Below are 22,365 nucleotides of genomic sequence, written 5' to 3'. Positions count from 1 at the left end.
AGGGTCTCGCCCTGACCTGGAATTCACTATGTAGTATCAGGGTGTCCTCAAACTCAATAGCAGTCGTCCTACCTCTGTCTCCTGAGTGCTGGAATTAAAGTCGTTTGCCACCCACCATGCCTGGCAATATTTTATTTTTATTTATTTATTTGACAGAGAAAGGGTGGGGGGAGAAATGGGCGTGCCAGGGCCTCCAGCCACTGCAGGCGAACTCCAGATGCGTGCCCCCCCTTGTGCATCTAGCTAATGTGGGTCCTGGGGAATGGAACCTGGGTCCTTTGGCTTTGCAGGCAAACAGCTTAACTGCTAAGCCATTCCTCCAGCTCCTCAGATGTCTTTTTTAAACTTAGAAACATCATTCCCTTATTGATTCTTGTAAAAACTAATTGTGAGGAAATTCACTTAAAAACCATTTTAAAATTAACAGTTCAGTATTCTTTAGTCACAGTACTGTGTAATTATTATCCCAGTCTATTTCTAGAGTAGTTCAATCATTTCAAGGTGAAATGCCTTATCTCATGAGTAGTTTCTGATTTCCTCTTTTTCTCTTGTTCTTGGCAACAGTGTATCTGCATTTTGTCCCTGGACTTGGATATTTCCTATTAATGGAGTCACATGCTATATGACTTTTATATTTGGCTTCTTTTTCCTTTCTTTTTTTTCCTTCCCAAGTGTTGGGGATTGAGCCCAGAGTTTCCTACAAGATAGACAAAGATTCTCTGGCTTTGCATAATGTTTTCAGCTTTAGCTAAATTATAACATATATCACAGTACCTTATTCTTTTTTTTCTTTTTGTGTTTATTTTTATTTTTTTTCTCAATTTTTATTAACATTTTCCATGATTATAAAAAGTATCCCAGAGTAATGCCCCTCCCCCCACTTTCCCCTTTGAAATTCCATTCTCCATCATACCCCCTCCCCATCTTAATCAGTTAATCAGTCTCTCTTTTATTTTGATGTCATGGTCTTTTCCTCCTCTTATGATGGTCTTGTGTAGGTAGTGTCAGGCACTGTGAGGTCATGGATATCCAGGCCATTTTATGTCTGGAGGGAGCAGTTGTAAGGAGTCCTACCCTTCCTTTGGCGCTTACATTCTTTCTGCCACCTCTTCCCCATTAGACCCTGGGACAGTACCTTATTCTTACAGAAAAGTAATATTCCATGTATTCTGCTGTATGAGTAGATAGTAGAATTTGTTTTCTATTCATCTTGATGAGCATTTGGACTATTTTTACCTTTTGGCTATTGTGGTAAGATGTTGTCTACATGTGCACACATGTCTTATTTTGTTTTGTTTTTTTTTCAAACTAGGGTTTCACTCTGGCTCAGGCTGACCTGGAATTCACTATGTAGTCTCAGGGTGGCCTCAAACTCACAGCAATACTCCTAACTCTGCCTCCTAAGTGCTGGGATTAAAGGTGTGCACCACCATACCCAGCTCTCACTAGTCATATTTTAAGGACCAATTTTATATTCTATGGTGCATATTCCTAGGAGTTGGGTTCGTGGGCCACATGGTAATTTTATGTTTAAATTTTTGAAAAGTACCTAACTTTCCAGTAACCTTACTTTTCAAGAACTAAGTATGCTTTTTTGGTTGTTGTTGTTTTGTTTGTTTTTTGAGGTAGGTTCTCAGTCTAGTCCAGGCTGACCTGGAATTCACTCTGTAGTCTCAGGCTGGCCTGAAACTCATGGTGATCCTCCTACCTCTGCCTTCCAAATGCTGGGATTAAAGGCATGCACCACCATGCTTGGCTATATGCCCATTTTAGAAAGTGAACATAGGACATTGTTATCTTGAGGTCCACAGTCTAAGGTTTTGTTTATATCAGTGGTTCTCAACTAATAGTTATTTTGCCCTTTATGGGACGTTTGTCAATGTTTGAGACTTAAAAAAATTTTTTTGTTCATTTTTATTTATTTGAGAGTGACAGAGACAGAAAGAGGCAGAGAGAGAGAGAGAGAGAGAGAGAAAGAGAGAGAGAAAATGGGTGTGCCAGGGCTTCCAGGCACTACAAACGAACTCTAGATGTGTGCACCCCCTTGTGCACCTGGCTAATGAGGGTCCTGGAGAATTGAGCCTTGAACCGGGGTCCTTAGGCTTCACAGGCAAGCACTTAATCGCGAAGCCATCTCTCCAGCCCTTGAGACATTTTTGATTGTCACACTGAGTAGTACTACTGGCATGTAGTGTTTTAGGACCAAGAATGCTACTAAACATTCATTGTGTCCATGCAGGTGTGTATGTGTGGTCACATATGTACCTTGGAGTGCATTTGGAGGTGAAAGAACAAACCTTTGGTGTCAGTCCTAACTTCTATCTTGTTTGGGGCAGGTTTTTCTTTTTCGGGTGTTCCCCGCCCCTCCACCCACACAGGTAGGGTCTCACTGTAGTCCAGAATGACGTGGAACTCACTCTGTAGCTCCAGGTTGATCTTGAACTCATGGCAATCCTGTTACTCAGCCTCCCAAGTGCTGGGATTAAAGTTGTACACCACCATGCCCAGCTTTTAAAAAAGTTTGTGGGTATGGGTAGGTGTGCCAGGACCTCTTGCCACTGCAAATGAACTGCAGATTCTTGTGCCACTTTTTGTTTTTCCGAGGTAGGGTCTCACTCTAGGCCAGGCTGACCTGGAAATCACTTTGTAGTCTCAGGGTGGCCTCAAACTCAAGGTGATCCTACTGCCTTTCCCTCTGCAGTGCTGGGATTTAAAGGCATGTGCTACCACACCTGGCTTGTGCCACTTTTGTATCTGGCTTTACATGGGTACTGGAGAACTGAACCTATGCAGCAGGTTTTGTAAGCAATTACCTTTCACTGTTAAGCCATTTCCTCAGACCAAGGACCAAGGGGCAGGGTTTCTTTTGTTGTTCACTGCTGCCTTCTAGCTGGACTACAAGCTACAAGCTTCTGAGATTCTTTTGCCTTCTCCTATCTTGAACAAGGAGAGTTGAGATTATTATAGATGCTTACTACTGCAAACAACTTTTTTTTTTTTTTTTTGAGGAAGAGTCTCACTATAACCCAGGCTGACCTGGAATTCATTCTGTAGTCCCAGGCTGGCCTTGAACTCAAGGCAATACACCTACCTCTGCTTTCTGAGTGCTGGGATTAAAGGGTGTGCCACCATGCCCAACCTGGATATGACTATATGGATTTTGAGGCTCTGTATTTGTCATCATGCTTTGTACAGCAAGCACTTTTAGCCATGGAGCCATTCCCCACTTCAGACATTCTGTAATGCATAAGGCAGCCCTCACAGAAAAAATTTCCAGCTCTGAATGACAGAAGTACCAAAATTAGTAAATTCTGACTTGGAGCATCAATTTTATTATTATTATCAAATACCTAAGTGTTGTTACCTGCTTTTTTGCATTTACTTTGTGATTCTGAAATAATTGTGAAGCTTTTTTCCTAGTAGCTTTCATCCTATGCTGTTATAAGTGGAAAAGTGAAACTTGTAAATTGTGAAAGCAAGAGAACAGCAATAATATTTCTAGCCCTCCTCCCCTGTTTTTATTTATTTATTTATTTATTTATTTATTTATTTATTTATTTATTTATTTATTTATTTGAGAGTGACAGACACAGGGAGAAAGACAGAGGGAGAGAGAGAGAATGGGCACACCAGGGCTTCCAGCCTCTGCAAACGAACTCCAGACGCGTGCGCCCCCTTGTGCATCTGGCTAACGTGGGACCTGGGGAACCGAGCCTCAAACCAGGGTCCTTAGGCTTCACAGGCAAGCGCTTAACCTCTAAGCCATCTCTCCAGCCCATCCTCCCCTGTTTTTTGAGAAGGGTCTCAATATATAGCTCAGGCTGCCTGTAGCTCACTAAATACCCCAGCCTAGTCTCAAACTTTCTCTATCCTCTTTTCTCAGCTTCTGGAATGCTGTAATTATAAGCATGTGCTACCAAATCTAGCCATCTCTAGTGTTTTATTTTTGAGGCAGGATCTTATTCTATGTACTAGCCTGCTTCAAACTTGAGATCTCCTGCACCATCCTCTTTTTGAAAGATAAACAGGTCAATGCAGTAAAAATTGAAGGATGTTCTAGTTGCTGTAATTTGTTTTACTTTTGTATTGGTGTATACAGTTCTTATCATCCTTTCATTTTCTTACCTTAACCCTTTTGTCATAGTCATGAATAATTTATGAAATTTATTAATTTTTTAATGTATATTTTAAAATTTTATTTATTTGTGAGCACAAAGAGAGAGAGAAGAGAGACAGAAAGAGAATAGGTCTGCCAGGGCCTCCGCCCACTGCAAATGATCTCCAGATGCATGTGCCCCTTGTGCATCTGTCTTACGTAGGTCCTGGGGAATTGAACCCGAGTCCTTTGGCTAAGCAGGCACCTTGACTGCTAAGCCGTCGCTCCAGCCCTAAACCATTAATTTTAAGGAGGCACATTACCATATCCAAATGTCACTAGTCTTTTTATTTTTGAGGAAGGATCTTATTTTATAAGTAAATTTTTGTTGTTTTGAGAATTCTAGAAAGACTAAAGTCCATAGAATGTTAGTACTCAAAGCCAGTGCTCCAAAGTGAAACATGTGAACAGAATTTGGGTACAGAGTTATTTACTATATTTTGTAGCTGCTTTAGATGGTCAGTCAGTCTCTGCTTTCAGAAAATGATTCAAAATCAGTTCTAGGGCTAGAGATGTATGAGTGCTTGTCTAGCATGTGTGAGGCCCTGGGTTTTTTCCTCAACATTGGGGGGAAAGTTGAGTTCTATTTCACTTGTAGAATTTTGCCTCATTTAAAGATTTCTGTATAAAGCTATCCTCTTTAATTATTTTATTAATTATATGTACCTTCTTTTCTTTCTTTTTTTATGTATATCATGCAACAAAACCTTTATTAACATTTTGTACACAGATTCAGCCATTGTTGAAACAATTTCTAAACTTAAATTGAAGCAAATGGCTAGTGCAGAATAATTCCATCCTTGGCCACTGGGAATGGATTAGAGAATTAACAGCCACCCCTAAGACAGAGGACCAGGTCCAGGGTGGACTCTGTCTGGATGTTGTAATCAGAAAGAGTGTGGCCATCATCCAGCTGCTTGCTGGCAAAGATGAGAGGCTGCTGGTGGGGAGGATGCCTTCCTTACCCTGGATCTTGGCTTTCACGTTTTTTTTTTCTTCTCATTTTAATTTATTTGAGAGTGACAGAGCAAGAGAAAGAGGCAGAGAGAGAGAGAGAGAGAGAGAGAGAGAGAGAGAGAGAGAGAGAGAGAGAGAGAATGGGCACGCCAGGGTCTCCAGCCACTGCAAACGAACTCCAGACGCGTGCGCCCCCTTGTGCATCTGGCTAACATGGGTCCTGGGGAACTGGGCCTCCAACCAGGGTTCTTAGGCTTCATAGGCAGGCGCTTAACTGCTAAGCCATCTCTCTAGCTCGGCTTTCACGTTCTTGATGGTATCACTGGCCTCTACCTCCAGGATGTCTTGCCTGTGAGGGTCTTCCTGAAGATTTGCCTGCTACCCCTCAGGCACAGGACCAGGTGCAGGGTAGACTGTGGATGTTGTAATAAGAGTGTGGCCATCTTCCAGCTACTTGCCAGCAAAGATGAGAGCCTGCTGGTCAAGGGGGATACCTTCCTTATCCTGGATCTTTGCTTTCACGTTCTTGATGATGTCACTGGGCTCCACCTTCAGGGTGATGGTCGTGCCAGTCAGGGTCTTCACAGAGATCTACATTTTAACCTGTTAGTGAAGGTGTACAATTTGCATCTCGCTGACCTTGTCCAGGCACCCCAACACCAACTACACAAGCTCTCCAGGCGAAACAACTCTTCACTAACTCTTTTTTTCCCCTCCCTAGGATAGAAAGGGGAAAAAACCCCTACTTGGTCAAAATTATACCTGCCAGAATTAGCAAGAGTTTGAATTTAAGAAGAGATTTGCTAAACCTGACAAATATCACCATAAAAGTTACACTTGCTGAACAGGTAAGGTTGATGATTCAGGATATGATAAAAAAAATTACTATGAAATGTATGGTTTGTGCATATATGTGTGTATGATATGCATTTATATATAATGTATATATGGTGTGTGCATATTTGTATATTTATGAAGGAGCCTGTGTGTGTGTGGTGGTGTTGTGTGTGTGTTCAGAGAAAAGCTAGAGGATATTATCCTTAGGAACACTATCCATCCCTTTTTAGACCGGGTCTCTTATTAGCTTAGAGTTCACAAATTAAGCTAGACTAGTTGCCCAATGAGCCCCAGGGTTCCTTTTGTTTCTGCCTCCCCAGCCTGTGACTCCAAGTACATGTTACCATGCTCTGCATTTTATGTGGGTACTGGGGATTGAAATCAGGTCCTCATGCTTGCATTGCAAGTAGTTTACCCAATGAGCTGTCTTCCTAGCCCCTAAATGTATTTTGTTGTTGTTGTTGTTCATCTATTTATTTATTTGAGAGCAACAGACACAGAGAAAGAGGCAGATAGAGAGAGAGAGAATGGACGCTCTTGGGCCTCCAGCCACTCTAAACGAACTCCAGACACGTGTGCCCCCTTGTGCCTCTGGCTAACGTGGGTCCTGGGAAATCAAGCCTTAAACCAGGGTCCTTCGGCTTCACAGTCAAGTGCTTAACCGCTAAGCCATCTCTCCAGCTCATATTATTTTGTAAGAGATCTCAAATTCTGAATATATGCGATATACAGATTTTAAAGTACATAATTTAGAATAGTTATCAATATATTTCATTTCAAACTGTTAGTATTTTTATTGTGTTTGACTTTAATGTTTTAATTTGTTAGATATATTTTCCTGTTCACTGAGAAAGTTTTGCATAAAACACAAATTTGGCCTGCCAGATTTTCTTTCTCTGTGCTCCCCACGTTGTTCATGTAGATTCACAGCATCTGGAGTCTATAAAGTCATCAGAAACAACACAGGGAAAAAAGATAAACTGAATGCAGCTGGGAATAGAGTTTGGCCTAGAATGAATATATGTATATATGTTCTAAAGTACTGAATGTGTTTCTCCTCCCTTTAGTTTTGTAAGCTTGACATGTTCCAAAATAATTTTTTGCCTTCTTTAGGAACATATTCTAGAGAAAATGTCTAACATTTTAAGTAGACGAGATATTTTGCTCTGTAGCCTTTAAAATATGCATTTTATTGAATGGCTTATTAGAGTTGAAAAATTTGAAGATCTTATTTATAAATGTTACAAGATGAGTAAGGTTGTGAAGTGAAAACTTTGGAGTATCAAATTTTCTAGCTGTTGAGTTATAAAAATGAATTTACACCTGTTGTGAATTTCACAAACACATTGAGTAAAACAAGCAAGACACAAAAATTATATGAATCTGTTTACGTCAACTTTGGAAGCAGAACTCATTCGTCCTGTTTTAGTTGTAGTTTCACCTTTAGAGTGGTAGAGACTGGAAGATGATAATGTTGTATTGATGTAAGTAATGTTAGTATCTTTGAATGTATTCACCTAGTGAACCTTTGTATTTGTAGACTTGAATAAAGATTGCAGTGTTATCATTGTTAATTATCAGTAGTATTAAATTATTAACAATTGACTCAACAAACGAGTGAGGAGAAATGTAATAATCATAAGTACATGATTAAGGATTCATTTGTATAGTCATTCTTACTAGTACAACATAGACAAATCACTAATACATTAGTATTTAATTTGAAGTAATTTATAGTGATATCACTTTTGAAAGCATACACACAAGAGGAATTTTTAAGGCACAGAAGCAACTTTTAACTAGAAAAATGCGTTTTCATTTTAAAGTAATTGTCTTTCATTAATTTTTTTAATATTTTAAGGCCATATAAGTATACTTGATATTTCTTCCCTTTATTTCTTCTATGAGAGTCTCATGCATGTATCTTCTGTAGTGTTCTAAACTGAAAATGAATCAAGTTGTTACCTAAAAGTTAATGCTCTCTGTAATGATTAACTCTGAATTGTAATTTAGAATACCAAGTGAATTTCCTTAATGGAGGGGTATGTATCTCATATACAAAATAACAATGTATCTGTACAGGTTCTAGAACACTATCTTAATGCATTTAATATTTACTCTATAGTATTTCTTTTAGAGTAATAATTTCATTTTTAAAAAAACTTTTGATGCTAATTCTGAGATCCATAATCCACTGACAATGTCTTTTACATGTAGTTTTGATGATAACTGACAAGCTGTAAGTTAATTAGTGCAGCACTTACTAATGAGGATGTTAAAATTTAATTTAAAAGTGAGGATTTTTATTTGTACACTCTGGACAAATTGAAGAAAATTCAATCATACATATAAGCATTTCAGGTTTTTCCCTCCATTCAGGTACTTTATTAGATAACAATAAGAAAATATAATTAACTTAATGATAGCAAAGTTTTGAAAGTATGCTAAGATTACTTGTCTTTAAAACTGGGGATAACCAAAAACCAAAGCAGTAAAATAAGGTTTGTTAATTAGCATGGAAGACAGCTTCTTGAATTAATATGTGGTGTTAATTAACAGGAAGTCTGATGTTGTGTTGTAATTACCACCAATATTTTTGACATACTGAGTGACTGAAGGTGAATTACATAGATAGCAATTGAGTAAACACTTTTGTGCTTAGAAACATTTCCTTTGTTTCTGTTTTCTAGAAATAATGGACAGACTACTTAGACTTGGAGGTGGTATGCCTGGATTGGGCCAGGTTAGTATGTAGATGCAAAAAAATTTTTTTAGTAAGTATGCTGTAAGTTTTTCTGTAGTTATTCAAAGAGAAAGAAACCAACAGATAACCTTGTGATAATAAGTTAACTGTATTGCTGATTGCTGTATTGTAACACTAAATAACCCAGAAACCTTTTTTCTTATTATTTTAATTTACTTTTCTCCTGGGAATAAGACTTTTCACTTTGCTTGGTTAAAAATTTTGAGATATGTGAGATTACAAAGTTGCCTTTTCAAAAAAAAAAAAGAAAGAATATGTTATTTCTGTGTTTGTAGTTAAACTTTATATGTTACACATGAAAAAGTAAATGTGAAGTATTTTTAGCTAGATCCAGAATACTGACCCATAGACATAAAGTATAGTATTAACTGGTGAATTCCTGCTAACAATTCCAATACATGGATGAATTGATAAATAATTTTTTACATTTGTTATGTTTATAGTTTCTTTTATATCCCTATTACAATTAAATGCTCTTTCAGTTTTTTGTTTTTTTGTTTTTTTTCCAAGTAGGGTCTCACTCAGTCTAGCCCAGGTTGACCTGAAATTCACTCTGTATTCTCAGGGTGACTTTGAACTCACAGAGATACTCCTATTTCTGCCTGCCGAGTGCTGGGGTTAAATGCATGTACCACCACACCCGGCACTCTTAAGTTTTTTTTTTTAACATTACTATGTTCAATGCTACTGGGAAAATGGTCTCTAGAGAAATTTCTTTTGAGGATATTATGTGTATTTTCTTTCTTTCTTTTTTTTTTTGGTTTTTCGAGGTAGGGCCTCACTCTAGCCCAGGCTGACCTGGAATTCACTATAGAGTCTCAGGGTGGCCTCGAACTCACGGTGATCCTCCTACCTCTGCCTCCCAAGTGCTGGGGATTAAAGGTGTGTGCCACCACTCCCGGCAGTTATGTCTATTTTCTTTTTTTTCTTTTGGTTTTTCGAGGTAGGGTTTCATTCTAGCCCAGGCTGACCTGGAACTCACTATGTAGTCTCAGGGTGGCCTCGAACTCACAGTGATCCTCCTACGTCTGCCTCCCGAGTGCTGGGATTAAAGGCGTGCGCCACCACGCCCGGCAATTATGTCTATTTTCAACTAAAGATTGTCTGTCTCAATTTTGCTGGGGATCAAACCCAGGGCTTCACACATGCTAATCGTATGCTCTACCACTGATTTACAAATCCAGTCTTCTCCTTTTGCTTAATTAAAAAAAAAAAGTGATTAGCTATTTTTTCCTTAGTTTTTTGTAATGTTAGTGTTTTATGATTAATAGTAATATCTTGTAACCTAGTTGAAGAATCCTTTAGTTAGCAGCTTTCCCTCATTTGTAATATCACTATCAATAACTTTATCTTTTATTCAGGGTAAATTACATTTATAGCAAGAAACAGTTTTGTTTGAAACAATGAGTAATTTTCTTTATTTTAAGCACTTTTAAAGTCTTTGGTTAAATCTGCCATGTTTTATCCCTGGTTATTCCTTTTAGAAAGGTGTCATCCTTTTGTGATTCTATATTGTATTACTGGATAGACTTCAGTTATTTTTTATTTACTTTTGTTAGTTTTAATTTTTTTTGTTGTTAATCAATTTTATCATGATTCATCACTTTGTAGCATCTGTAAAATGCATTCTTTTTTTTTTAAATTTATTTATTTATTTGAGAGCGACAGACACAAAGAGAAAGACAGAGGGAGACAGAGAGAATGGGTGCGCCAGGGCTTCCAACCTCTGCAAATGAACTCTAGATGCGTGCACCCCCTTGTGCATCTGGCTAACATGGGTCCTGGGGAATTGAGCCTCGAACCAGGGTCCTTAGGCTTCATAGGCAAGCGTTTAACCGCTAAGCCATCTCTCCAGCCCGTAAAATGCATTCTTTAGCTCATAAAAATGTGAGGGCAGGGCTGGAGGAATGGCTTAGTGGTTAAGGCATTTACCTGCATAGCCAAAGGACCTAGGTTTGATTCCCTAGGACCCATGTTAGCCAGATGCACAAGAGGTCGCACACATCTGGAGTTCCTTTGCAGTGGCTGGATGCCCTAGCATGCCCATTCTCATTCTAGCTGCCTGTTTTTCTGTCAAATAAATTAAAATAAATAAATAAATAAAATTAAATAAATTTAAAAAATAGTTTAAAAACTTGAAGGCATGGAAAAAAACCACAAAGCATAGATTGCAATATTGTCTTAACAGAATTCTTTTTTAATTTTTAAAATTAATTTATTTTTATTAAAAATTTCCATGATTATAAACACTATCCCATGGTAATGCCCTCTCTCCCCTTACTTTCCCCTTTGAAACTCTATTCTCCATCATATCCCCTCCCCCTCTCAGTCAGTCTCTCTTTTATTTTGATGTCATCACCTTTTGCCTCCTGTTATGATGGTCTTGTGTAGGTAGGGTCAGGCACTGTGAGGTCGTGGATATCCAGGCCATTTTGTGTCTGGAGGAGCACGTCGTAAGGAGTTCTACCCTTTCTTTGGCTCTTACATTCTTTCTGCCACCTCTTCCTCAGTGGACCTTGAGCCTTGGAAGGTGTGATAAGATACTGAAGTGCTGAGCACTCATCTGTCACCTCTTCCCAGCACCATGATGCCTTCTGAATCATTCCAAGGTCACTGCCATCTGAAAAGAGAAGGTTCTCTACCAATAGTGAGGGTAGCATTAATATATGGGTATGAACATTAAGAGAAGTGCTTACTGGGCAGTTTGTTGAGCATAGTATATACATTTAGCCAGACAGCAGCAGACGTTACACCCTTAGGGTCTCAGCAAAATTCTTAACAGAAGTTGCACCAACCTCAAGTTAAGCTAACTTGTTTTGTAGTAACCTCTGTAAGCCTTTGTATTATTTGGAAAACTAAATGATTGTTCAGTAATCTCTCATTGGCTTCTGATTATATTAACCAGCCTTTGGGGCCTCACCGTGTACTCTTATTGGAACTTAAGTATGTGCTGCTTAAAAACCTGTCATTTAATAGATATATTTCATTTCTATAGTTAGGTGATAAAGGAATAATTTGTAGAATTCTCATTTTTGTGGTATCACAATTCAAATAGTATATCAATTTTTTTCTCTAAAACTTTATTTGACTCTTGTTCTAGGACTAATTTGACAGTGTTACTTTTGCAACATGAAATGTATATTATTTTTTAATAAGCAGAAGTGAAATATTAAGTGTATTTTAAAAAAATATTTTAATTTTTATTTATGAGAGAAAGAGATGGGTGCACCAGGGCCTCCACCTGCTGAAAACGAACTCCAGATGCAAGCACCACCTTGTGTATCTGGCTTACATGGGTGCTGGGATTTGAACCTAGGTCCTTTGGCTTTGCAGGCAAGTGCTTTAACTGCTAAGCCATCTCCTCAGCCCTATTTTTACTTTTTATTTATTTATTTACTTATCTTGGTTTTGTGAGGTAGGGTTTCAGTCTAGCTCAGGCTAACCTGTAATTCACTATGTAGTCTCAGGCTGGCCTTGAACTCACGGCAGTCCTCCTACCTCTGCCTCCCCAGTGCTGGGATTAAAGGTGTGCGCTACCTCGCCAGGCTATTTTTTATTTTTAATAAGAGTTAAAGTCTCTTTTTGTTGTGTTTTGTTGCTAGGTCAGACATGTACCACTGAACCTCTAGCCCCATAGGAAATCAATGTTTTACCACTGGACTAGATAAAGTCAAAAACCTGTGAATAAGTCATTGGGCTATCCATCCAAAAAATAGTGGGAAAGATTATTTTTTTCCATTTAGTAGAAAGGCATAATTGTCTCACAAATAGGATGGGGTTATTTGCTGCTTTCAGGTTGGTCCTTTAAAACATGACATTAGATAAGAGCAGCCAGGCAAGGGTCTTATATAATACCTTGAGAGTCCCTTGTAGTTGTAAGAGTTGGATAGGCTTTGCCTGTTTTCAGTAATTAATTTCATTGATTAATGTAGGTGAACCATGGATATTTTATGGGTGAACAGGTCTTGCTAAATCATGTCCTTATGAATAGCCTAATGGGTAAGTTAAACGTTTAATCAAAAGACAGAGAATAATAAATAAAAATTAAAACAAAATTCTAGCACAATTTTTTTAAAAAAATTTATTTATTTATTTGAGAGCGACAGACACAGAGAGAAAGACAGATAGAGGGAGAGAGAGAGAATGGGTGCGCCAGGGCTTCCAGCCTCTGCAAATGAACTCCAGACGCGTGCGCCCCCTTGTGCATCTGGCTAACGTGGGACCTGGGGAACCAAGCCTCGAACCGGGGTCCTTAGGCTTCACAGGCAAGCGCTTAACCGCTAAGCCATCTCTCCAGCCCTAAAACAAAATTTTAAAAACACACAGAGGGGGTTAGGGAGTTGCTTTAGTGATTTAGACGCTTGCCTACAAAGCCAGAGGACCCCAGGATGGGGAAGGGAGGCCTCTTACTACTGCAATCTCCAGATGTATGCATTATTTTGGCATCTGGCTTTATGTGGGTACTGGGGAATTGGCCTCTGACATGATAGACAAGTATTATGTTGTATCACTGAGTGTTGCAGTCCAGTTCACATTGCTGATAGAAATCACCCAACCAAGAGCAGCTTCTGGGAAAAAGAGGTTTATTTTGGCTTATAGGATCGAGGGGAAACTCCACGATGGCAGGGGAACATGATGACATGAGTAGTGGGTGGACATCAACCCCTGGCCAACATAAGGTGGACTCTAGCAACAGGAGAGTACCAAACACTGGCATGGGGAAACTGGCTCTAACATCCATATGCCCCAACAATACTCTCCTCCAGGAGGCATTAATTCCCAAATCTCCATCATCTGGGAACTTATCATTCAGAATACCTAAGTTTACAGGGAACAACTGAATCAAACCACCACACTGAGTTACATCACCAACCTTGATGCTAATTGTTTTTGTATCTTGCCAGTATTAGGCTTAATACCTTTAATGTAACCAAGTTGTAGTCAGAAGGCCTTTAGGTTTTGATTGGTAGCCTTACTCTCTTTTTAGGAGAAGTTCACTGAATTAGGAATGCCAGTATTAGAAGACCTGATTATTTTGTCTTACTGTTGGGTTCGACAATAAAAGCAAGCTTAAAAATAACAAATTTTCAACCATTTTAGTCTTAATTTTTATTTATTTAATTTATTTGATATGGAGAGAGGAAGATAGAGAGAGAATGGTGGGCATGCCAGGGCCTTCAGCCACTGTGAATGAACTCCAGACACATGCATCTGGCTTAAGTGGGTCTTGGGTAATCGAACTTGGGTCTTTTGGCTTTGCAGGCAAGCACCTTAACCACTAAACCATCTCTCCAGCCCGAGTCTCTTGATTTTGGATATAAGGAGATTCTTCTTTTCCAAGGTTAATAATTCCATAGTCTCTTGCATCCTTGTTTGTCTCCACTAACCTCTTTCTCTGCTTACAAAGATGTTTATGTGTACTGTATTAAAAAAAACTCAGAGTCAGGCGTGGTGGCGCATGCCCTTAATCCTAACACTTGGGAGGCAGAGGTAGGAGATTGCTGTGAGTTCGAGGCCACCCTGAGACTACATAGTGAATTCCAGGTCAGCCTGAAGTAGAGCAGTAAGACCCTACCTCAGAAAACAAAACAAAACAAAAAAACCCTCAGGTGTATCTTTTCATTAACCATTCCCCCATTTGTTTCTAGATTTCCTGAAAAAAAAAAAGAAAAAGAAAAAAACCCCTATTTTCTACTTGCTTCTTTTTATTTATTTATTTTTTTTACAGAGAATATTAACTGAGTTTATTAACTTTAGGAACAATAATTTAAAAGGCTCTCATATTACAAGTAATGAAAAAAATGACTATACAATAAATGAAGATCAGTGGTCATACAGCCAATGGCCCATATATACAATCAACTCACAGAGCTGGAATGTGTACCATATCCTCACTTGTTTACCAAACATAAAAGTGGATTAATTCAAATTAGCTCTGTTAACTCTACTTATACGTCCACCTGATATTAATATTTGAATGGAACACATAGCTCACACAACACTAGTTTTCTAGGGTTGTTTTTTTTTAAATTTTTTTTTACTCTAGATGCATGCACCACTGTGCATTTGGCTTATGTGGGTACTGGGGAATTAAACCTGGGCCCTTTGGCTTTGCAGGCAAACGCCTTAATCACTATGCCATTTCTCCATCCCTCTACTGACATTTATTAACTCCACACTCATGAGATTATATTCTGTCTCTTCCATTATTGTGGTGAATTTGCTCATTTTGCTGAGGCTATTGGTCAGTAAACCTCCTACCCATTCTCCCTTTCTCCTAAGTGCTAGACAAGTTTTCTACATCCTTTTTATTTTACTTTGAAACAGGTTTTTCTAAGTTACTTACATTAATTTTGAACTTGTTACCCTCATGCTGGAATTCTGGATGCTGGCTTGATTTTAGTTTCAATTAAATTTCAACATTCCACAGTGTCTTAAGACTTAGTTTTCCGATAGTTCCCTTTGTTTGTATGCTTGTGTACTATGTGTGGTGTTGCATGTGTGGGGTTTTATACATGTGTGTGCAGATGCACACACTCTGTGTGCCTTTATGTGACAGAGGAGAACATCATGTGATCTCTTCTTTGCTCATCTGTGTATTTCCTTGAAACAGGTTCTGTGAATCTGGAGTTGTAGTTTTCCTGGAGTCCCAATGATTCTCAGGACTGCCAGGCCATGTCCAATGTTTATGTGGGTGCTGGGGAGTCAAACTGAGATGGATTCAGGTCTCATGCTTCTGTGGCTATTCCTCCTAACTGCTGAGTTATCTCCCCTATAGTTCTTTATTATTGTGAATATACCTAAAAGCAACTTATGTCTTTTCAAATTTTATTATTTTTGATTTATTCTAGACAGGGTCTCTAGCCCAGGCTGAACTTAACTGTATAGTCCCAGGCTGTCCTTGAACTCACAGCAGTCCTTCTACCTCTGCCTTCTGAGAGCTGGGATTAGTCATATATCACCATGCCTGAACAGAATGTTTTTTTTTTTTTTAAATATTTATTTATTTATTTGAGAGTGACAGACACAGAGAGAAAGACAGATAGAGGGGGAGAGAGAGAATGGGCGCGCCAGGGCTACCAGCCACTGCAAACGAACTCCAGACGCATGCGCCCCCTTATGCATCTGTCTAACGTGGGACCTGGGGAACCGAGCCTCGAACCGGGGTCGTTAGGCTTCACAGGCAAGCGCTTAACCGCTAAGCCATCTCTCCAGCCCCAGAATGTTTTTATAGTATGTTGTCTGTCATATTGTAATGTATCAGTACTTGAATAATGGTGGGTTGAAGAGACCAAATCTGTCCACAATTTATTTTTATTTGTTATTATTATTTTGATGTAGGGTTTCACTGTAGTGTAGGCTGACCAAGAATTCACTGTAATCTCAGGGTGGCCTGGAACTGGCAGTGATCCTACTACCTCTGCCTCCTGAGTGCTGGGATTATAGGCATGTGCCACCCCATCTGGCTCACAATTTTTGTTTTTTGGTTAAATTTCATTTATTTATTTATTTGAAAGAGGTAAAGAGGCAGACCCCCATGGGGGAGGGGTGAGAGAGAGAGTGTATGAAAGTGGCCACCAGCCACTGCAAACAAACTCTAGACCCATGCACCACTTTGTGCATCTGGCTTACGTGAGTCCTGGGGAATCAAACCGAGCTCCTTTGGCTTTACAGGCAAATGTCTTAATAGCTAAGCTATCTGTCCAGCCCCACGATTCTTTATGTCCATATAACATTAGTAGCTTGAAGCAGTAGAAAATGTTAATACTAACTTAAATATGTAAAACAATATCTTTGAATTTCAAACATGTTTTTTTAAGTTACTTTGTTAAAGTCTAAATTCTTGAAATTACTAAAAATGTGTGTTGATTATATTAGAAGCATGTATTTCTAGAACTTGGCTAATTATCTTGTACTAGGTCTTGTCAGCTAAACTAGTTAAGCAGGAAAGAATAAAACTGGCCAAACATAGTGTCTAGCTCCTAAAAGTTTTCATTTTAGCTTGTTTCTCAGTTTCAGTTTGAGAATGTATTCTTTCAATCCATGCTGAAAAATAGATGAAGCTTTTGTAAAGTGTTAATGACATTTACTACCTTATCTACAGTTTTAATTTTGTTGTGGCAGTGTTTTAAATATGATTGTTAGACTATAGGGAATGCCAAGATGAATGAGAACATCAATACTTTACTCAGGAATTTTCTAACCCGGTAGATACATAAACGATTATGTGTACCTGGCATGTATTCACTACTTTGTGATTTTTAAGTGTGGTAGTGCTGGGGTTTACTTATTCCTACACAAAAAAAGGATAATAAGGCTGAATTGAGGTGATGTGAGCTATGTTTTGAAATGTATGCCACATCATGCTCAGAAAGGCTAGAGACGTAGCATAAGAGGAGAGAAGCTGGTAAAAGAAGTTTGGAATAGGTTGTGACAGGTTTTTATTGGAGTGTCATGCCTGGTGATCTCTTTTTTTTTTTGGTAAGCCTTGTAGTTCCACAAATATGTTTTTCTTATAGACTTACGAGATAATTTAATGTGTATTTTTATTTAATTAAAATTTTTTTAAAATTATTTATTTATTTACTTGAGAGTGACAGACACAGAGAGAAAGACAGATAGGGGGAGAGAGAGAGAGAATGGGCGCGCCAGGGCTTCCAGCCTCTGCAAATGAACTCCAGATGCGTGCACCCCCTTGTGCATCTGGCTAATGTGGGACCTGGGGAACTGAGCCTCGAACCGGGGTCCTTAGGCTTCACAGGCAAGCGCTTAACCGCTAAGCCATCTCTCCAGCCCTTGTTTTTGTTTTTTGAGGTAGGGTCTCACTCTGGTTTAGGCTGACCAGGAATTCACTATGTATTCTCAGGGTGGCCTCAAACTCATGGTGATCCTCCTACCTCTGCCTCCTGAGTGCTGGGATTAAAGGTGTGCGCCACCACGCCCGGCTTTAGAAATTATTTTATTTATTTTGTGTTTTAAATTTTTTTGCTTATCTTTTTATTCATTTATTTGAGAGCAACAGACAGAGAGAGAAAGAGGCAGATAGAAAGAATGGGCGCGCCAGGGCCTTCAGCCACTGCAAATGAACTCCAGACGCATGCGCCCCCTTGTGCATCTGGCTTACATGGGTCCTGGGGAACGGAGCCTTGAACCAGAGTCCTTAGGCTTCACAGGCAAGCATTTAACCACTAAGCCATCTCTTCAGTCCTTAAAAATTATTTTTAAAAATATATTTTATTTACTTGAGAGAGAAAGAGGGAGAGAGGGAGGAAGAGAGAGAGAGAGAGGGAGAGGGAGAGAGAGAGAGAAAGAAAGGGCACACAAGGCCTTCACCCTCTGCAGGTGAACTCCAGATGCATACGCCCCTTGTGCATCTGGCTTACATGGGTCCTGGGGAATTGAACCGGGATCTTTTGGCTTTGCAGGCAAGCGCCTTAACAGCTAAGCCATCTCTCCAGCCCTAATCATTTTTTTTTCAAGGTAGGGTCCCACTCTAGCCCAGGCTGACCTCAGATGGCCTTGAACTCACAGCAGTCTTCCTACATCTGCCTCCCCTGTGCTGAGATTAAAGGCATGCACCACTGCACCCGGCTTCTAGCCTAATTTTAAAAATATTTTATTTATTTATTTGAGAGAGAGAAAAGGGGAGAGGGAGAGAGAATGGACATGCCAGGGCCTCCAGCCACTGCAGATAAACTGCAGAACTATGCACCACCTTGTGCATCTGGCTTACATGGGTACTGGGGAATCAAACCTGGGTCCTTAGGCTTTGCAGGCAAGTACCTTAACCATTAAACCATTATTTCCAGCCTCCTACCCCCTTTTACAGACAGTCTCATGTTGCTTAAACTGGCTTTGTACTCACATAATGGAGAATGACCTTGAACTCCTTCCAAGTGATAGAATTACAGAGTGGGCTAGCACACCTGGCATGTCTCTAAATTTTTTTTTTTTTTTTTGGTTTGTTGAGGTAAGGTCTTACTTTAGCCCAGGATGACCTGGAATTCACTCTGTATTCTGAGGGTGGCCTCTAACTCATGGCAATCCTCCTATCTCTTCCTCGCGAGTGCTGGGATTTAAGGCATGCACCACCACGTCTGTCATGTCTCTAATTTTTAAAACAGTGGAAGCCAACTAAGCACATACATAGCAGTTCTAATTTGTTTACTGGTTTGTCTGCCACCTTTAGCTAGCAAAATGTAGACCCTTATAGCTTATGATACAGTGATTAAGATGTAAAAAAAAAAAATACAGTGGGCAAGTTACCTGATGAAGCTTTTTGTGATGAGATCTACTTTATATTTTGATAGCTAGAGTTCAAAAGTTGTTCTATGGATTGAATATATTTTTATAGTTCCAAGTTAGTTTAGTGAGTATTAACAACTTTGTGTGTTTGTATGTAGGTAGTAGGTGTGATGTGGGGGGGGGGGAGGGTATATGTTTGTGTGTGTAAATATGGCTCCCCTTGTGCTCTTTGAGGCCAGTGGAGAAAAGTCAGGTGTCCTTTCTCCATTGCTGTTCCACTTGTTTTCTTGAGGCAGAGTCTTTTCACTGGTTTTGCAGCTTTGGTGTCAAACTTTATAACGTATACGTTGGAAGGCATGCCTGTTGAGATGGCTGTTACCAAGCCAAAAAAAAAAAAAAAAAAAAAAAAAAACTTGAGGAGAATTGGAACCTTTGTACCTTGATAATAGGAGCATAAAATGGTGTAGCCATTATGGAAAACAGTGTGGCGGTTTCTCAAAAGATTAACAATAGAATTTCCTTACAATGCAAGTCCTACTTCTGGATATAGGCCCAAAATAGTTGAAAATAAGACTCCAACAAATGTGAATGCCAGTAACATGAATAATAGTCAAAAGATGGAAGCAACCTATATATTCCCGTCAGCAGGTAAATGGATATATGTATAATGAAGTATTATTCAGCCATAAAGGAATGACATTCTGATATATGTTAATACTAATATAATAATATGTTCTGGGTAAACCTAGAATGCATTCTAAATGGTATAAGACCAGATATAAAAGGTCAAATGTTGCATGCTTTTATATCAAATATCTAAAACTGGCAGATTAACAAAAATAGAAAGTAGTATGGTGGTTGCCAGGGCCTGGAGGGGAGGATAGGGGAGCATGGAGAGTTATTGTTTAAACTGCAGTTTGGTTTTTCAAGGTTGGGTCTTGCTCTAGCCAGCTGACCTGGAATTTGCTATGTAGTTTCAGGGTGGTCTCAAACTCACAGCGATCCTCCTACTTCTGCCTCCTGAATGCTGAGAGTAAAGGGCATGCACTGTCACACTTAACAAGAGTTATTGTTTAATAGTTGTAGAGTTTCAATTTGGGAAGATGAAAACAGTTCTTGAAATGAATGGTGGTGCTGGTTCAGCAGTGATGAAAACACACCATTGAATTGTCAATTAAAAATAAAAAATACCTTTAAGTGATGAAAAAAAAAAATATATATATCTTTTATTCCCCCAAAATTCAGTTACTATACCTTTTGTGTGTATGTTTGGTGTACGTACATGTATGTGTGTTTGGCTATACATGGTTATGTGTGTGTGCATGTGTGTTTTGCATGTGGAGACCAAAATTAAAGTTGGGTATCTTTTTCTCATTATTCTTTACTTGTTTTTAAAATTTAATTATTGCTTGTATCTGTGTATATAATTAATGAGGTGTATATATGATGTGTGCATGTATGTGCTCTTGCCTGCTGTTCCATTGTTCTCCTACCTGTTCTTATTTGATCCAGACTTTCTTACTGTTAACTGGAGCTTGCTGTTGTTTTTCATGAGCCTGGACAGTTCTGTGTTTCTGCTCCCCTTTGCAGGACTGGAATTAAAGATATGCATGTGGTCACACCTAGCTGTGTAGAATCTTGAGTTTTGAACTCAGCTAGTTTCAGGCCCCCTCAGGCCTTCATGCTTGTGCAGGAAGCACATTTAACCACTGAGCCATCTCTCAAGACCTCTTTCTTACTTTTGAGACATCTCTCATTGAACTCAGAGCTCAGCCATTAGACTAGCTAGCAAGCCCCAAGGATCATCCTGTCTTTGTTTCCCCAGTACTGGAATTAGAGGGGAATGCCATCCTTGCTGGCTTCCACAGCAAGCACTTTGTTACTAGGCCATCTCCAAGGTCCTGTCTACCATATGTTTAAAATCATTAATAACACTGTCCTCAAATAATTCTTTATGAGCATTTAATAAACTACCATGTGAACGTAATAGACAAGGAGAGGCTATTTCTCTTCCTCAACAAGTTTTGCTTTGATATAAGAAAGAGTAAGTCAAAGATTCATAATTTCCCTATGTTTGCACAAAATTACTAATTCTTGTTCAAAGAGACCAACTTAAATGACTAGCAGTAGAGGAGAGGAGGTAATTGTAATACATCTAGCAGAACCACAAATCATAAATAACCTGTGAGAAAGAATGTAAATTGATAATTTGTAGACTAAGAATGGCCAGTATAAATATGGCGTCACTGTATATTGGAGAAATGAAAACTAAAACAACAGTTAATGTTTGAGGTTGTAGAAATATAATATGATGTAGAAGCATTAGTATAAATATTAAAAAACACAAAATACTTTTTAAGGGCACAATTCAAGTAAATCATTATATTCTCTGGAGAAGCACTATGCAGTACAATTTTCTGTGAGGATGGAATCTTTGTTCCATATCTGCACTGTCTACTACTATAGTTATAAAGAGCATGAAATGTGGTTGAAGCATCTCAAGGACTGAGTTTTAAATTCTATTTAAGTTTTATGTGCCTATTGAGACCATAAGATATCTAATATGATTGAAGAATTGAGTTTTAAGTTACTTAAACTTAAGTAGCAATATGTAGCTAGTGGCTACCATGTTTCCTCATGCCAGTGTTTGGCACACTCTCCTGTTCATGTTGTCCACCTGATGTTGGTCAGGAGGTGATGTCTACCCTCTGCTTATGCCGTCTTTTCCCCCTGACATTATGGAGCTTCCTCTTGAGTCTGTAAGCCAAAATAAATCTTTTTCCCCCTAAGCTGCTCTTGGTTGGGTGATTTCTGCCAGCAATGCGAACCTGACTGCAATATCATGCTTGTAAGACAAACATTTTGCTAACTGGTAAAAGTTTTTCTGAGGAGGGTTTTAGTTTGAAATGTTATGAAAATTGTAGTAACAGCAGGGTGTGGTGGTGCACACCTTTAATCCCAGCACTCAGGAGGCATAGGTAGGAAGATTGCTGTTGAGTTTGAGGCCAGTTTGGGACTACAAAGTGAGTTTCAAGTCAGCCTGGGCTAGAATGAGACCCTACCTTGAAACAACCAAAAATTGTGGTAACATAAGGAGGCAACCAAATACTCTGAATAAGGAATCATTGCTTGTGGAGTCTAAAGCAGATGTATGGATCCTTAGAACCATATTTGTTGAAAATTGGGATTCTTATCTAGCATTTACAGAAGTGGAGTGGGCAAGGAGAATAGAGTCAATAGCTGAAGGTATTTCATGCTCTATTTTAATGCAATTAGTCTTTGCTTTTATTCTTAAAATTTTATTTATTTGAGAGAGCGAGAGATAAAGGTGGGCGGGGGGGGGGGGAGAGAATGGGCGCTCCGGGCCTCTAGTCACTGCAAACAAACTCCAGATGCATAAGCCACC

General features: G+C 39.0%; 1 protein-coding gene across 3 annotated transcripts in view; it reads left to right on the top strand.

Annotated features, from left to right (window-relative positions):
* The window catches only part of Psmd14 (proteasome 26S subunit, non-ATPase 14), a 109,508-nt gene that overhangs the window by 9,040 nt on the left and 78,103 nt on the right, over positions 1 to 22,365 (top strand). For 2 of the 3 annotated variants that reach the window (XM_004651881.2, XM_045147433.1), the window contains exons 2-3: positions 5,835 to 5,961; positions 8,641 to 8,693. In XM_004651881.2, the coding sequence (XP_004651938.1) occupies positions 8,646 to 8,693 (48 nt within the window). In that variant the 5' untranslated portion in view covers positions 5,835 to 5,961; positions 8,641 to 8,645. The remainder of the gene's footprint in view (positions 1 to 5,834; positions 5,962 to 8,640; positions 8,694 to 22,365) is intronic. The other variant, XM_045147432.1, reaches the window with a different exon arrangement.

This window comes from Jaculus jaculus, chromosome 4 (genome assembly GCF_020740685.1).
Source record: "Jaculus jaculus isolate mJacJac1 chromosome 4, mJacJac1.mat.Y.cur, whole genome shotgun sequence".
In the NCBI taxonomy this organism is placed as follows: domain Eukaryota; kingdom Metazoa; phylum Chordata; class Mammalia; order Rodentia; family Dipodidae; genus Jaculus; species Jaculus jaculus.
The sequence above is the reverse complement of the archived record's forward strand: the minus strand, read 5'-3'. Positions and strand labels throughout refer to the sequence as shown.